General features: G+C 42.0%; 1 protein-coding gene across 1 annotated transcript in view; it reads right to left on the bottom strand.

Annotated features, from left to right (window-relative positions):
• The window catches only part of LOC140492226 (dedicator of cytokinesis protein 2-like), a 731998-nt gene that overhangs the window by 505031 nt on the left and 208909 nt on the right, over positions 1-18058 (bottom strand). Inside the window, exons 21-22 of the mRNA XM_072591134.1 lie at positions 7682-7782; positions 74-208 (exon numbers count right to left, since the gene is read on the bottom strand). Coding sequence (XP_072447235.1) covers positions 74-208; positions 7682-7782 — 236 coding nt within the window. The remainder of the gene's footprint in view (positions 1-73; positions 209-7681; positions 7783-18058) is intronic.

Genomic DNA, 18058 nt, shown 5'->3' with positions numbered 1-18058 from the left:
GTGGTCCGATATCGATAATGAAGAGATAAAGTGATCAATTAGTGAGGGCAGCTCATCGATAGCTGGAACTTACTGTGCAAACAATGATCGAGATCTCACAATGAATTTAAAGATGTACTCCAGGGCTTTCAAAGTCCGTAGAATGGGTTCGCATTGCTTGCCTTCACTACAAATATCTAGATAGTTTTTCAGCACAGTCATCAGTTTCCTGGAATGAGATTTGAGGAAGAAAGTGAAGACAAATGGCAGATTTTTTAAAAAATAAATGTGCACTTATTGACAATTTGATTGATGCACAAGTGAGTTTGTGGCACTTTTTTTATTGCTGCAATATTTCATTTTGAAATACCTAAAGTGGTGCTGAAGGAGATTTAAGGGAGGTGCAAAAATTTAACACATGTCCAGAACATGAAGAAAGCAACATCTATAGGAAGCAATGAAACACGGATTTAAATTTGGAAAGATTTGCATTGATATAGCACCTTTTATGGCTATCTGGAATCCCAAAGCTCTTTGCAGCCAGTGGAATGCTTATAAATCAATTTCAATGCTGTAACATGGGAAACCAACCTGCACACAGCAGATTCTCACTAACAACAAGCTGATAACAAAAAGACCATTTGGTATTTGGCGATGATCAAAGGTTTGAATTTAGTCAACACTGAGAAGGGAAAATCCCCTGCTGTTCTTTGAAATAGCTCCAGAAGGCTTCCTTTGAAGGTCTTAGCTTATCACGTCATCCAAAAATCAGAATCTGTAGTAGTCCAGTGAGGTCCTTGCAGTGTTAGACTGGGTAGTGTACTTGGGTCTCTGGACTAGAGCTCAGAACCGGATTTATAACTGGGTGGCTTGTTTGTTATTAATAACTGGATGTAGGAATAGCATGGTGCAAGGTTTTATGAAATCTCATTGCAATTGCATTGTAATAGGCTTCACTAACACCTTGAGCATTCATCAGTTTTGGGAAGTCAGACACAAGGCAGACTCACAAGTCTTCAGATTTCCATGGAGAGGAACAATGCCTCTGCACTTTACAAAGAAAGGCTGCAAAAAGCTTGGGTTTGCAAATCCTTAAAGCTAATGAGTTAGCATAGCTTTTGTTAATGAAATAATGGATTATTTATAAAGGAGCTCGATCTAAAATGGTGTTCAGAGGACAGACGGTACAGTTCAATTAATAAAAGGATAATGTCAGACTGATAACAAGAAATTCTAACCCAGAAGGATAGTAAGATGCACTTACAAATCATGAAGAATGCTGGGAATCAGTGATGAAAGAATAGTGGTTGGGGTCTGCTAATATTGTGTGGAATGGAAACACTAAATAGAATTTTCCAGTTATCTTGTGACACCTCCATAACATTTGTCCTCTAGCCATATCATTTTCAGTGTTGGTTTGTACAAAAGAGGCACTTGAGTTCATTAAGTCCGCGCCAATCTATCTACAGTAATCCCACTTTCCCACTCTCGATTTTGTTATATTTTCACAGTCAAATAGAACTGAATGGGGGTTCCAAAAACATGTCAAGAGGAATCTTTCTAAATAACTAGCCTGTCCAATATTGTTTGGTCCCAGGAGAAGGAACTCCCAAGGAAGTGTAATGATCACCTCACAGTGGAGTGTCTTGAATGTTATACCACTTTCAAATGTTCATCTAAATACTTTTTGAAAGGTTGTGAAGTTCCACATCTCAAATACGCTCCCATGCAGTGTATTTCTGATTTACCCCATCCTGTAGGGGAAAAGACTTTTCCTCAAATCCCCTCTAATCCTCCTGCCCTTCACCTTGCAATTACTCCCCCTTGTTAGTGACCCATCAACGCAGGGGAAACAGATGCTTCCTAGCACCTTATCCATGCCCCTCAGAACCTTATACACCTCAATCAGGTCCTGTCTCAGTTCTACTCTGCTCCAAAGAAAACAACTCAAACCCATCCAGTCTCTCTTCATAACTAAAATGTTCTGTCCCAGGTAACATCCTGATGAATCACGGTTGGTGTGTTACCTCCCAGGTGCCAGGGTCCATGATGTCTCGGATTGTGTCTCTGGGGTCCTGAAAGGAGAGGGTGACCAGCCCCAAGTCGTGGTCCACGTAGGTAGAAAGAGGGATAGGGATGTAAGGCAGGATTTCAGGGAGCTAGGGTGGAAGCTGAGAGCTAGAACAGACAGAGTTGCTATCTCTGGTTTTTTACCCGTGCCACGTGATAGCAAGGGAAGGAATAGGGAGAGATATCAGCTGAACATATGCTGGCAGGGATGTTGCAGGAGGGCAGGTTTCAGGAACATGGATAATTGGGGCTCATTCTGAGGAAGGTGGGACCTCTACAAACAGGACTGTCTTCACTTGAACCAGAGGGATACTAATACCCTGGGTGGGAAATTTGCTGGGGCTTTTCGGATGGGTTTAAACTAGCTCAGCAGGGGGATGGGAACCGGAGATGTAGTTCCAGCGCACAGGAGGCTGAGAGTAGAGAGGGCTTGGACAGGATTTCATGGTCACAGGACTGTGCTGGTAGACAGCAAACTGGTTTGAAGTGTGTCTACTTTGATGCCAGAAGTATCTGAAATAAGGTAGGTGAGCTCGCAGCATGGATAGGTACCTGGGACTTCGATATTGTGGCCATTTTGGAGACATGGATAGAGGAGGGTCAGGAATAGATATTGCAGGTTCCAGGGTTTAGATATTTCGTTAAGAATGGGGAAGGCGGTAAAAAGGGGGAGGTGTGGCCTTGTTAGTTAAGAACAGTACAACGATGGCTGAAAGAACATTTGCGAGGACTCATCCACTGAGGTGGTGAGGGCTGAGGTTAGAAACAGGAGAGGAGAGGTCACACTGCTGGGAGTTTTTTTTATAGGCCTCCGCAGAATTCCAGGGATATGGAAGAGAGAATTGGCAAAACGATTCTGGGTAGGAGTGAAAGGAACAGAGTGGTCATTATGGGAGACTTTAACTTCCTCAACATTGACTGGAAATGTTATAACTCTAGCACGTCAGATGGATCAGTTTTTGTCCAATGTGTGCAGGAGGGTTTTCTGACTCAGAATGTCAAAGGGCCAACAAGACGTGAGGCCACACTGGATCTGTTACATGGTGATGAATCAGGCCAGGTTTTTGATTTGGTGGTAGGTGAGCACTTCGGAGAGAATGACCATAATTCAGTTACATTTAGTTTAGCAATGGAAAGGGATAGGTACATGCCACAGGGCACGAGTTATCGATAGGGCAAGGGCAATTATAATGCGATTAGGCAAGTCTTTAGGATGCATAGAATGGGGTAGCAAAATGCAGAGGATGGAGAAAATTGAAATATGGAGCTGGTTTAAGGAATAGATATTATGCATCCTTGATAGGTATGTCCCTGTCAGGCAGGGAGGAAGTAGTAAGGGAACCGTGGTTTACTACAGAAGTTTCATCTCTTGTTAAGCGGAAGAAGGAGGCTAATGTGTTGATGGGATGAGATGGTTCAGATGAGGTAATGGAGAGTTACTGATTAGCCAGGAAGAATTTAAAGAGAGAGTTAAAAAGAGCAAAGAGAGGACATGAGCAGTCTTTAGCAAATAGAATAAAGGAGAACCCTAAAGCTTTCTATAGGTATGTGAGGAATAAAAGGATGACTAAAATAGGAATAGGGCCAGTCAAATTCAGAAATGGGAAGTTGTGTGTGCACCCTGTGGAGATCGGAGAGTTGCTAAATGAATATTTCTCATTGGTTTTCACTCAGGAAAAGGAGAATATTGTAAAGGAGAAAAATGAAATATGAGGTATTAGACTAGAAGGGATCAAGGTTAGTAAGGAAGAGATGTCATCAATTCTAGAAAGAGTGAAAGTAGACAAGTCCTCTGGGCTGTATGGGATTTATCGAAGCATTGTCTGGGAAGCTAGGTGTTGGAGCCTTTGGCTTTGATCTTTGAGTCATCATTGTCTACAGGATTAGTACCAGAGGACTGGAGGATTGCAGATGTTGTGCCCTTGTTCAAGAAGGGGAATACAGGTGACCTAGGTAATTATAGACCAGTGAGCCTTACGTCGGTTGTAGGAAAAGTTTTGGAAAGGATTATAAGAGATAGAATTAATAATCGTCTAGCAAGCAACAATTTGATTGCAGATAGTTAACATGGTTTTGTCGAGGGCAGGTCATGTCTCACAAACTTCATTATTTTTTTTAATGAAGGTGACTGAGCACGTGGATGATGGTAGGACAGTTGATGTGGTGTACATGGACTTCAGTAAAGCCTTTGATAAGGTTCCACATGGTAGGCTGTTGGAGAAAATGCGGAGGCATGGGATTGAGGATGATTTAGCAGTTTGGATTAGAAACTGGCTTTCTGTAAGAAGGCAGCGAGTGGAGGTTGATGGAAAATATTCAGCCTGGAGTCTGGTTGCAAGTGGTGTGCCACAAAGATCTGTTTTGGGACCACCGCTGTTTGTCATTTTGATAAATGACTTGGACGCAGGCATAAGTGGACGGGTTAGTAAGTTTGCAGATGACACTAAAGTCAGTGGAGTGGTGAACAGTGTGGAAGAATGTTGCAGGTTGCAGGGGGACTTGGATAAATTGCAGAATTGGGCTGAGAGGTGGCAAATGGAGTACAATGCAGATAAATGTGAGGTGATTCCCTTTGGAAAGAATAACAGGAAGGCAGAATACTGGTCAATGGAAAGATTCTTGGTAGTGTGGATGGGCAGATGGATCTTGGAGTCCATGTACATAGATCCCTGAAAGTTGCCACCCAGGTTGATAGTGCTGTTAAGAAGGCATACAGTGTGTTAGGTTTCATTGGGAAAGGGATTGAGTTCTGGAGCCATATTGTCATGCTGCAACTGTACAAAACGCCACACTTGTAATACTGTGTGCAGTTCAGGTAGCGTCATCACAGGAAGGACGTGGAAGCATTGGAAAGGTACAGAGAAGATTTACCAGGATGTCGCCTGGTCTGGAGGGAAGGTCTTATGAGGAAAGGCTGAGAGACTTGGGTTTGTTCTCATTGGAAAGAAGAAGGCTGGGACGGGATTTTATAGAGACATACAATTTGATCAGAGGATTAGATAGGGTAGACAGCGAAAGTCTTTTTCCTAGGATGATGACTTCAGCTTGTACGAGGAGGCATAACTATAAATTGAGGGGTGATAGATTTAAGACAGATGTCAGAGGCAGGTTCTTTACTCAGAAAGTGATAAAGGCGTGGAATGCCCTGCCTGCCAATGTATTTAACTCAGCCACACTAGAGAGATTTAAACAATCCTTGGATAAGCACATTGATGATGGTGGGATAGTGTAGATGGGCTCAGATTAGTTCATAGGTCAGCGCAACATCAAGGGCTGAAGGGCCTGTTCTGCGCTGTATTGTTCTATGAATCAGCAGTACAATCATGTCCTATAATACTGTGACCAGAACTGCACACTACTCTCGTTGTGCCCAAATCAAAGTTTGAGACAGTTCTATTTCAAACTCCATGCTCTTCTAATCTATGTCACCACTGATAAAGGCAAGTGCCCCATATGCCTTCTTAATGATCCGATTAACCTGTCCTTCCAACATCATGGATCTGTGAACAATTTTTCCAGGCTATTTTCTGACTGTGTTCCTTCTGACTGTGTTTTGGATAAAAAGTTGCCTCTAATACAGGGCGATTTTGTTCCAAAGCAAATCAATATTCCTGCAGGTTTGTGAAAAAGAAAGCAGGAGGCTTGGTGCTAAGTGGAGCAGGAGGAAGGTGCCGCCTATGCATGGTTCCATCTGGGGAGGTGGTAAGGTGCCAACTGCGTACGATGCCGAATGGCTGTGGGTGAGGTGCAAGGATACATGGGAGCACAGAAATGTTTAGGGTAGATTAGGGTGGGTGGAGAAAACACTGGTGGTGGATGGGGGCGAGGGGTGATAGTTGGTAGGTCTAGGGGCGCCAGTCAGCTCAAATTGGGTCAGGGTCTGGGACTTGTACGTGCGTTAAGTAATGGATGTGTCTCAAAGCTACTCGGGAGTAAGATTCCGTATTCAGTCGCCTGGCATTTCCTCAGTAACTACTTTACTTAATTTCACTGTAACGGTCCAGTCTCTGATTTAAATTGAGACTTTCAAAAGGTTCCACGTGTAATGGAATTGAGCAGTGGAATATTCAACCTCCCAGGCAATTCCTTTGGAATGTGCTACAATGGGGATTCCATGCACAACTCTCACCTACACTGACAAGATGACTGTCTGGCCATTGGAAAATCTGATGTTTTGTCTTAGATTAGGTTTCCTACAGTGTGGAAACAGACCCTTCGGCCCAACAAGTCCACACTGACCTCCAAAGAGTAACCCACCCAGACCCATTCCCCCTCTGACTAATGCACCAAACACTATGGGTGATTTAGCATGCCCAATTCACCCGAACCTGCACATCTTTGGACTGTGGGAGGAAACCGGAGCACCCGGAAGAAACCCACGCAGACACGGGAAGAATATGCAAACTCCACACAGACAGTCACCTGAGGCTAGAATCGAATGTGGGTCCCTGGCGCTGTGAGGCTGCAGTGCTAACCACTGAACCACTGTGCCACCTGTCTTGTGGGCGAGTCTTGAACTAGGGGTCATAGTTTAAAAATTAGTCATTGTCCATTTAAAACAGAGTTGCAAGGAAATAAATTTCTGTTGTGGGTTCGGCTACAGATCAGCCATGATCTCATTAAATGGCAGGACAGGCTCATGGGGCTGAATGGCCTACTTCTATATTCTATGATTGAATGGCCCACTTGTATCTTTGTATGGTTTATGTGCATTAATGGAGACTTCGGTCTCTAGTGCCAGTTGATGGTGTTCAGAGTGAAGAAGTGATTCTGGCTTTGTGCTTATATTCATCATCAATAACTGTCTGGGACCTCAAAATGTTAACAGTTAATAGTAAGGAGAAGGAACTCGAGTCTTCTCAGAATAAACACTTAGATTTGTTCCAAGCAATACTTGGGACACTGCTCTTAGTATCTGAAACATTGCTTCCTTAGCTTCCTTTCCATATTGAGCACCAGCTCTCTCAATGTCTCCTTTCCTCTGCCCCTCCCCTTCCAGTTGACTGTCCATCACATGACTACCCTCCTCCTCTCACCTCCAACCCCAAGCCTCCATTTTTCCGTCCTTCAAGCAAGGCTTCACACCCTCACATCTTAGAATCTGGTGTCTATATGTGGCCACTGCTCCCAATCCAATGGTCTGGTCACTCTCTTGGAGTGAAGGACAAAGTGGAAATCTCGCCTCTGGCCAATAAACACTCCCTGGGCAGGTTGGCCAGTATGGATGGGCTTGATCCATGGTAAGTCTTTGGTTGGCAGAAGGGGGAATTTTAGTTTGGTGAGCCCTGCCACCCTAAAAATACTGCCACAGTGCTGCATTTCATGTTCTCACTTGATAACCATTCACTTGCTTCTGCTGCGTAAAGCTTTCCTCTCCATCTACACTAGATGAAGAGGATTTGATGTACTCATTCTCTCAGCTAATTTAATAGCGGTCATAAATATCCACACCATACAGTTTACTTTTATTAACAGCGCTCGCCTAACTGAAGGGAAATGCTCAACACTATTTTTAACATCTTGTTGGTCTAACTGTAGGCTGCAAATTGTCACATTTTGCTCTTGCAACAGTGAAGGATGACCCAATTAAAAGCAAGGCTATAGCACTTCAAGCTACAACAGTGGAACTTACTTATATGCCAAGGTGGCACTGAAGTGTTGTTTGATGTAGGCTTCAAGGACAGCGTTGAAGTGCTGGAACTTCCTGTCAGCAATCAGCCCTATAATGTATATCTGTAAAAGAAAATGATTATGTTGCAATCTCCATGGTAAAGGACTGGTTCAGCATGTGCAATGTTTCTTTTCACATTGTTTATCTCAACAAAAGGCCTAGATTGTTTCCTTTGCTAACTGCTTAGTGAAGATTTAGTGGACTAAGGGAGTCCATCATTCTCAGAGGTCCCCTCTTTCAGATGAGACCATAAATCAAGGCCATGTATCACTCAAATGGACAAAAACAATCCCCTGGAATTACTTGTAGGGGAGTTCTCCCCAATGTCATGAACATCATCCGTCCTTTAAGTAACAATACTAAAGTTAAAATCTATGAAAGCATGTTCTTGTGGCCATTTATATACATATATAAAAAACAAACTGGCTTAGTTCAGGTCAATTCTCAATATCCTGTCCCACAAAGGTTTTATAATCTCTCGTCATTTGTGTCATTCCTATTGTGGGGCTTTGAAATTTACAAATTGGCTGGTGTTTCCCCCACATCATAACGGTTCTTCACTGTGACACAGTTTGAGATGTCCTGAACGTATGAACAAACAATTTTCTTCCCAGGAGAGGCTTAAGCAAGTTGTGGAGAAGGGATGGAGGACAACGACTTTACTTGTTGGTCTGATCTGGAGCTACTCACTGGGATATGTGGGGTTCACAATGAGGATCCATCTTCCTTCTTCCACCTCATCTGTAATCATGTTTATTTATGCCAGATTGCCACAGAATGGTCCATTTGATGCTCATTATTAGCTATGATGTCATTCACAGCATGTATACTCCACAAGCTATGACCTTACGCAATTGATTATGATTAGTTCTCAGTTAGTTTTATTTCAAGCTTATCCTTGTTCAGTTGGACCATTTGGTAAAACTATGTTCTATTACTTGTTTCCTTCTCAAATTAAGAAGTGCTTGCTACACTGATTTAAGTCATACCCAGTACTTTCTGTTTTAGTCCAATTAAAATAACACTGACCATTGCATGTTCCACTCTTTTGAATTTTATTCAGGATTTGATTGGCACTTTTTGTTTAACCGTCAGAATATTTTAGGTTTTGTTTCTTGAATTTAGCCAAATTCTTAGGTGAGAACAACTGTAAGTAAGTTGATTCTTTATTGAAACTAGCAAAGATGATTAACTCACAAAATAACTTGGCAGAGTCAAAATAAATTACTTCAGTAAGTGCCTTAATTGCCTTCACTAAACAAAACAACCTGAAGATTCATCCGTGGTCTCTTCTGTTTCTTCCCTGTGGAGTTTTATATGGCTATCTGTTTTATCCTTGTTGCTCTTGTGCTGTGGATTGTGGCAGGATGGTTACATTTTATTGTCTTTTGTCCTTAGTTACCCAGAGGGAGCTGGTTCCAATTAAAATTACTTCCTAAGCTAGTCAAGGGTCAATTATATGAGTCGGACTCAAATCACACATAGATCAGTCTCAGTAACAATTTTGAGTTTAATTTTCAAAAGGACATTTGTCAATAACTAGGGTTTTGAAAATCCACTAGTTTAATTCAAATTGTGGACAGCCATCTTGGTATTTTCTTTTCGGTTCATGGGATGTGGACATTACCGGCTGTTTACTGTCTATCCTTAGTTGCAATCAAGGTCGGTCGAGTTGCCGTCGTGAGCCACTGCTGTCCATTTGTTATGAATAGACCCACAATACCATTAGGGAAGCAATTCCAAGGGGTCAGTCCAGTTTCATTCTTCGTTCTTCCTTTCTTGCAGATGACATAATTTTTTTAAATTCATTCACAGGATGAGAATTTCGCTGCCCAAGCCAGCATTTATTCCACATCCCTAATTGCCCAGGGTGCAGTTAAGTGGGTCTGGAATCACATGGAGGCCAGACCAGGTAAGGATGGCAGTTTCCTTCCTTAAAGGACATTAGTGAACCAGATGGGTTTTTCCTAATAATCAACAACAGATTCATGGTCATTATTAGACTCTTAATACCAGATTTTTATTGAATTCAAATTCCACTATACGCCGTGCAGAATTTGAACCTGAGTCTCCAGAACATTACCTGGGTTTCTGGATTAACAATTCAGCAATAATGCCACTAGGCTATCACCTCCCTATTTGCTAGGCCAGTTTCACAGGTTGGTTAAGAGTCAACCACATTGCTTTGGGTTTGGAGTTATATGTAGGCCAGACCAAGTAAGGATGGCAGATTTTCTTCCTTAAAGGACATAAGTAAACCAGTTGGAATTTAATGACAATTGACAATAACTTCATGGTCTTCGTGCCTTTTAATTCCATTTTTATTTGGTCTTAACTGGTTCTCCATTACCTGGTTCTCTGAATTACGAGTACAACAATATCATGAAGCCATTATCTTTCCCATTTAAGCTCACGTTTCACAGAATATTGTTCTGGGTTTTACCAGTCTGGACATACAACCATTACGTCTGGGTGAAATGTTGCTGTCTATCCCGAGGCACAGTGCAGAGCAGAGCTTTCCTGAACATTCATTTACTCATAGTAGAGGTTGCTGAATTATACCATATCAACAAATATCTGAAACTAATAGCTACCCGAAATGAATGTGATCTTTGAGTGCTCTTAAAACTGTATTAAATTTATTCAAAAGGACCCTTGCTTCCGAATGCCTCCGAAGCAATGGAATTCCCTCAAGGATTCATCCACTTCAACTAATTATACTTTAAAGAAGTTGGTTTGTATTATTTAGTGATCAAGTTAGATGGATGAGCTCAAGGCTTGATGTAGGGGTGAGAATGTGATGCTGGTAAAGCACGGCAGGTCAGGCAACATCCGAGGAGCAGGACAGTCGATGTTTTGGGCATAAGCCCTTCGTCAGGAAGATGAAGATTCCTGATGAAGGGCTTCTGCCCGAAATGTCGATTCTCCTGCTCCTTGGATGCTGCCTGACTTGCTGTGCTTTCCCAGCACCACACTCTCAACTCTGATCTGTGCAGTGTTCAATTTCTCCTCAAGGCTTGAGGTAGCCTGGATCTAAGTATCTCTCTGCACTGATACACCTTGGAATTCCTTCACCAAACAACGATGTTGCTTGAGACATTCTGAACTGGAAACTTCAGGATTCCCTCAGAATTTGATCTCACCAAGCCATTCAGAACTCACCAGGAGCAGATGGAAAACAAAATAATGGCATGTGTAAAGTTAGCAGGACATTTCATAGAGTCCCTACAGTGTGGAAACAGGTCCTTCAGCCCAACACATCCACACCAACCCTCCGAAGAGTAACATACCCCAGATCCATTCCCCTATCCTACATTTACCCCTGACTAAAGCACCAAACCTACACATCCCCAGACACTATGGGCAATTTAGCCTGATCAATTCACCTAACCTGCACATCTTTGGATTGTGGGAGGAAACCGGAACAAACCCATACAGGCAGCCACCCTATGCTGGAATCAAACCTGGGTCCCCAGCGTTGTGAGGCAGTAGTGCTAACCACTGAGCCACTATGCCGCCATTTCCGCTCCCATTTCTCCTTCGATTGCATCAACTTCACAGACTAACATCTGTATTCCACCAACATTTACATTGATAACACTAGTCAGACCAAGCACTGTTTGTTTATGTGGTCATCCTGATAGTGAAAACCTCATAAATAGATATAATCTGGAAGAAAGGTCTTGAAGATTTTGATTAATGGGTCATGACTATTTCACTTAGCTTGGTCCACTGTCAATTGTGCTTTTGAGGTAAGATTATTGATATACTGGCTAGAAAACTAATGGCCTTTGTGGTTTGTATGAATAACAACTTTATGTTTTGCCATTGCTGGTAAGCACCAAGCACTTGTTTCTGTCACTTCCCACCAGCCCACTCCATATTTTATCAAAGAATGTTAATCTATTTTTCCCTACCCTTTGCTGCAGTGATTCTCATTTCAAGTCTTTGATCAAAGATCTGACAATAATATTTCCCACACTAATTTGTGCAGCACATCTTTAAATCACTCCAGTCTTATTTATCCATGTAAGGATCCCCCACAACCTGGATTAGAGAATTGATTTTTTTTCGGGAAACTCTAATTCTGATATTTTTGTTGCAGCACCAAAGATTCCTCCTCTGAAACCTGAGAATCTGGTATGCTTTCTTGTATGCTAAATGAGGAATGTCCAATAAAGATTGTTTTGAAGTGGACCCCCAGGTAACTGTGTTGGAGACTTTGATGACAGGACTCAAAGCTATCTTGCTGGTAGATCATTTTCATTGCTCATGCTCGTGAAAAAGCATCATATGCCAATTCTCATTGATTTTACCAATTTTGCAATTTCATAAGATCATCTTGCATTGAACTGACATGATCTTGAGATTTTCTGGACAATCATATTTATCTCATTGTAGAATTTGGGAATATATCGAGTAAAAAAAAATTGCTTTGTGACTACCCAACTCAATTATGATTCTAAAGCAGACCTGAACATGCCAGCAAATGAGTTATACCTCGTGTCTTCTTTGCTTGTGAGCATATTTAACATCATAAATTCCTTTCTGGGTCAAAAGTGCCCCATTATTTCTGACTCCAAATGAATAAGACCTTTTTCACAGGCAAACAAAAATGTATCATCCATACCAACCAACCAACCAAACAATCACAGGGCAAATATAGCATACAGAGTATACATTCTTCCGCAGTATCCCACTAAACATTGCATTTGTGCAAAGAATAGTTTAGACATAGTAAAACTTCCACTTCACATTATATACTACCAGGGCTTGGAAACCACAGGTTAGATACAAAGTAAAGCTATCTCTGCAGTGTCCTATCAAACACTCTTTGCACTGATACAGCACAGATTAGATGCACTGTAAAGTCCACACCACATTGTCTCAACAAACATCTCTAGATGAGAGAGTACAACTAAAGTCCTCTCAGTTATCAGATTCTCCCAGTGCCTCAAAGTGTGTAAATACGGTCCTCTCTAAGATTAGATCCCCTACAGTATGGAAACAGGCCCTTCAGCCCAACAAATCCACACTGACCCTCTGAAGAATAACCCACCCAGATCCATTCCCCACCCTACATTTGCCCCTGCACCTAACACTATGGGAAATTTAGCATGGTCAATTCACCTAAACTGCACATTTTTGGATTGTGGGAGGAAACCAGAGCACCTGGAGGAAACCCACGCAGACATGGGGAGAATGTGCAAACGCCACACAGACAGTTGCCTGAGGCTGGGAATCAAACTCAGGTCCCTGATACTGTGAGGCAGCAGAGCTAACCACTGAGCCACTGTGCCACCCCTAAGTAAGAAATACTTGGTTTATTTTTGTTACTGCAGGGAATGCCAAATTCCAATGTTTACTTACTATTCATATGCAAAGATTGTACAGAACTGCTTCACTAACTGTGTGTGTCCATAATTTTTTTTTGTGAATAAAGTATATTTTTGCAATAATTTTATTTTTAAATCTCTCAGTCAGGTATAACTGGCTACATTGGAGTACAGAATCCAGTTTGGACGTAGTTGACAGACTGGATACAAATTAGGACAGTTTTCCAAGGTGAAGTTTTGTTTCAAGTTTCTGATCATACACATTTTCCAAAGTGGTAACCTACTTTGCTTTTGTACCAAATCTGGAAGTAGACTCATCACAAAAAATCAGCGCTTATAATAAATATTTAGTCATACTGCCCATGATTTAACTGGTTTTATATTGCAGCAAATAACCTTCACAGATTGGAATGAACCACTGCAACATTGTTGTCCACTAATAAGTTACTTAGTATTTTCTTTTATATTTAAAAAGTTGAAAAAGGGTGTTCTATTTTCTTTGTGCCTAAAAAGACAAGCTTAATTTGAAAACTTTTCAAACAGACCACTTGATGGATAGTCACTTTTCTTAATATTTTGATCTGGCGCATAGTCAGGATTTTATGGCCAGACTAGCCTCCAGAGTAACATATTTTAAGCTAGCATTAACTGCAGCAACTCAATTTATACTCAATGTAATTAGTACTTAAAAACACTGAATGTTTTATCTGTGTAGGATGATCATAAACTAACAGAAATTTAAGGGTATTCTGATCTAAGCAGTGGAGTACATTCTCAGGAAGGATCGGTGCTAGGTCCACTGCTTTTAGTCATTTATATAAATGATTAGGATGTGAATATAGGAGGCACGGTTAGTAAGTTTGCAGATGACACCAAAATTGGAGAGGTAGTGGACAGCAAAGAAGGTTACCTCAGGGTGCAATGGGGCCTTGATCAGATGGGCAAATGGGCCGTGGAGTGGCAAATGGAGTTTCGTTTAGGTTATTGTGAGGTGCTGCATTTTGGTAAAGAAAATTAGGGCAGGAGTCATACACTTAATGACAAAGCCCTGGGGAGTGGTGCCAAACAAGAGAACTTGAGGTGCAGGTGCATAGTTCCTTGAAACTGGGGTTGTAGGTAGACAGGGTAGTGAAGAAGGCATTTGGTACGCTTACCTTTATTGGTCAGTGCATTGATTATTGGAGTTAGGAGGTCGTGTTGTGGCTGTACAGGGCATTGGTTAGGCAACTTTGGGAATACTGCATGCACATCTGGTCTCCCTGCCATAGGAAAGATGTTGTGAAACTTGAAAGAGTTCAGAAAAGAGTTACAAGGATGTTGCCAGGGTTAGAGGGTTTGAGCTATCGGGAGTGTCTGAATAACCTGGGGCAATTTTCTCTGGAGAGTCAGAGGTTGAAGGGTGACCTTATAGAGCTTTATAAAATCATTAGGCGCATGGATAGGGTGGGATTCCTCCCCATTCGAAAAGGATGGCACTAGAAAAGCACAGCAGGTCAGGCAGCATCCAAGGAGCAGGAGAGTCGGCATTTTGGGCATAAGCCCTTCATCAGATCTTTTCCCCAGTGAAGGGGATTCCAAAACTAGAGGACAGAGTTTTGAGATTAGAGGAAAGAAGATTTAAAAGGGACCTAAGGGGAAACTTTTTCATGCAGAGGTTGGTGCATATATGGAATAAGCTGCCAAAGGAGGTAGTAGAGGCTTGTACAATGACAACATTTAAAAGGCATATGGTTGGATACATGAATAGGAAGGGTTTAGAGGAATATGGGCCAAATGCTGGCAAATAGATCTAGGTGTATTTGTTCAAAGTTTGTGAGAAGATTTGTAGCTCGGGTGCTTGTTGTTGTGGTTCTGTTCGCCGAGTTGGGAATTTGTGTTGCAGACGTTTCGTCCCCTGTCTAGGTGACATCCTCAGTGCTTGGGAGCCTCCTGTGAAGCGCTTCTGTGCTGTTTCCTCCGGCATTTGTAGTGGTTTGAATCTGCCGCTTCCGGTTGTCAGTTCCAGCTGTCCGCTGCAGTGGTCGGTATATTGGGTCCAGGTCGATGTGCTTATTGATTGAATCTGTGGATGAGTGCCATGCCTCTAGGAATTCCCTGGCTGCTCTCTGTTTGGCTTGTCCTATAATAGTGGTATAATAGTAGTAGTAGTATAATAATACTATTATAGGACAAGCCAAACAGAGAACAGCCAGGGAATTCCTAGAGGCATGGCACTCATCCACAGATTCAATCAATAAGCACATCGACCTGGACCCAATATACCGACCACTGCAGCGGACAGCTGGAACTGACAACCAGAAGCGGCAGAGTCAAACCACTACAAATGCCGGAGGAAAGATCACAGAAGCGCTTCACAGGAGGCTCCCAAGCACTGAGGATGTCACCTAGACAGGGGACGAAACGTCTGCAACACAAATTCCCAGCTCGGCAAACAGAACCACAACAACAGGTGTATTTGTATTATCTGCTTGGCATGGACAACTTGGACCAAAGGATCTGTTTCTGTGCTGTACATCTTTATGACTTTATGCATGCTGAGGGAATTGGAGATACGATCCAATCATCCTCCCAGCATTGCCCTTTTCACAGACACAAATAGCCCTGAAGTTCTGTACTGCTGCATCAACATTCTTTCGATTCCATGCTATGAAGTGTAAGACTACTGCATGGATGGGATTTTCAATTTTCCAGTAAGTGGTAGGTCTTGCACCGTAGACTCATTCCTACCAGAGTTCTTTAGAATTTCCCAACTCAGTTAACTACACTAAATAATTCCACACACAAGATGCCACAGGAATGATGCTCGCCGAATTTCTGCCTTTTCCTCCTATGTTGTTCAGTGGCCTGCAGATCCCAGAATTCCAGACTGCCTCAAATGGACATAAAAGATTCCACACCAGTACTCTGATGAAGAATAGATCAGTTATCCCTGAATTGTTGGTCCATTTTTATCTCTCAATCAACTTCACAGAGACATCACCAAATTGCTGTTTGAGGGAGCACATTGTAGCCAAATTATTTGCAGTGTTTTCTCCATCACCACGGTGACAATACTTCAAAATGTGCTTCTTTGGTTGGAAAGGGTCTCGGGAAAGCCTGCAGTCATAAAAAGGTACTAAAAAAAGTCTTTATTTTCTCTCTTACTATACTGATTAATTGAAATGAGTCCGATTGCAACTGCTGCACGTTATATGACATGAAATAATGTCACAGTTTAGTTCTAGTCTCATAACCCTGTCACCTCACAAAGTGAATCTTCGGTGTAATGGCTGTAAGGATTGGAGTCTGATTATAAATCTCAGTAAGGTCACCCCTCAGCCTCCGATGCTCCAGGAAAAACAGCCCCAGCCTGTTCAGCCTCTCCCTATAGGTCAAAAGCTGATTGGAGTATGACAGCACATATGAATAACGTGGAGGTGCCACTGTTGGACTGGGGGGGAATCAAAGTCAAAAAATCGCACAACACCATGTTATAGTCCAACAGGTTTATTTGAAATCACAAGCTTTTGGAACACTGCTCCTTCATCAGGTGACAAAGGAGCAATGCTCCAAAGGTTTGTGATTTCAAATAAACACATATAAAAGACATAGTATCGACTATAATTCATTGGAGGAGATATTGAAGATATATTAAAGTCTCTCAGTTGTTATTGTAGAGTTTGATATTGGGCAGTGCAGATGAATGTGAGTGTAAATGGGATGTGGCATCCATTGATGTCATTGAGTGACCATGCAGAACCCAAGACTGCCTCGAGCATAGATTTGTATTAATTAGGGGCCCAGGTTAGAGATTAAAGTTGGATTCTTCCATCTCAGGTGCAGCTTCATTCTACACCAGAAGCTACATTTACAACATCGTCTAAAACTTTTATACTTATGCTTTACTGTAACCGAGAAAAACGTTATGCCAAATTAATTGAACTGTATGACTACATGGCCAAGCACAATTGCAATCACAAGACCTTTCAGTTTTACATGAGTGCTAATTATCTTCATTTTACAGCAAATTGATAATTTACTGAATTCAAAAGACATTCATTTCATTGATGGGTGATAAAAGCATCAAACAGCACAGTAACAGCAGCCAGGGGGATGCCTGGGTTCTGTGCTGACAATTGTGTAGTAACTAATTATATTTCAAACTCTGTCCTCCCCAGACTTGTTACAGAAACACCATCAGCAACTAAATAAGCGGGTACAAGGAGGCCAGTTTGAAAAAAACTACTGAGAGCTTGTTAAAGAGTAACTATTTTCTTCTTGAAGTGTTTGTCCGGATAATTTTCACTTTCAATGTCTTTTTCACTAACAGTTTCAGTTAATCCAATTTGTAGAGACAAGTCCGTTTCCCAACAGTGGGACTAAAATATAACACGTCAGTATTCTCTCCACAAAGGATAAGTAAGCTATCTCCTTGTGCAAACATCAATTCTGAAATTCTAGCCCATCTGCCTGCTTTGGCTAGCCTCATATAGTTTTTACAGAGCACAGTGTGCAACTTTAAACTTCCAAAGTTGGCACCAATTGAACAGAACAAGGTGGTCCCTAAGAATGGGTGTTCATTTCACCAAGTGTCTGGCTGGCTCACTTCAGAAGGCAATTAATGTCACTGGGGAGGGAATTCCAGGATTTTGATCCTGGCCACAATGAACGAACACCGATATATTTCCAAGTCCGTGGTTTGGAAGGGAACTTGAAGGTGGTGATGTTCCCATGTGTCTGCTGCCCTTGTTCTTCTAGATGGAAGTGGTCATGGGTTTAGAAGGTGCTGTCTGAGGATCTTTGATGAATTTTGAAGTGCATCTTGTAGATAGTACACACTACTGCTACTGAGCATTGGTGGTGGAGCAAGTGGATATTTGTGGATGTAGTGCCAATCAAGTGGGCTGCTTTGTCTTGGGTGGTGTCAAGCTTCTTGAGTGTTGTTGTGGTTGCATTCATCCAGGCAAGTGGGGAGTATTCCATCACACTCCTGACTTGTGCTTTGTAGATGGTGGACAAGTTT

This window comes from Chiloscyllium punctatum, chromosome 20 (assembly GCF_047496795.1).
Source record: "Chiloscyllium punctatum isolate Juve2018m chromosome 20, sChiPun1.3, whole genome shotgun sequence".
In the NCBI taxonomy this organism is placed as follows: domain Eukaryota; kingdom Metazoa; phylum Chordata; class Chondrichthyes; order Orectolobiformes; family Hemiscylliidae; genus Chiloscyllium; species Chiloscyllium punctatum.
The sequence above is the reverse complement of the archived record's forward strand: the minus strand, read 5'-3'. Positions and strand labels throughout refer to the sequence as shown.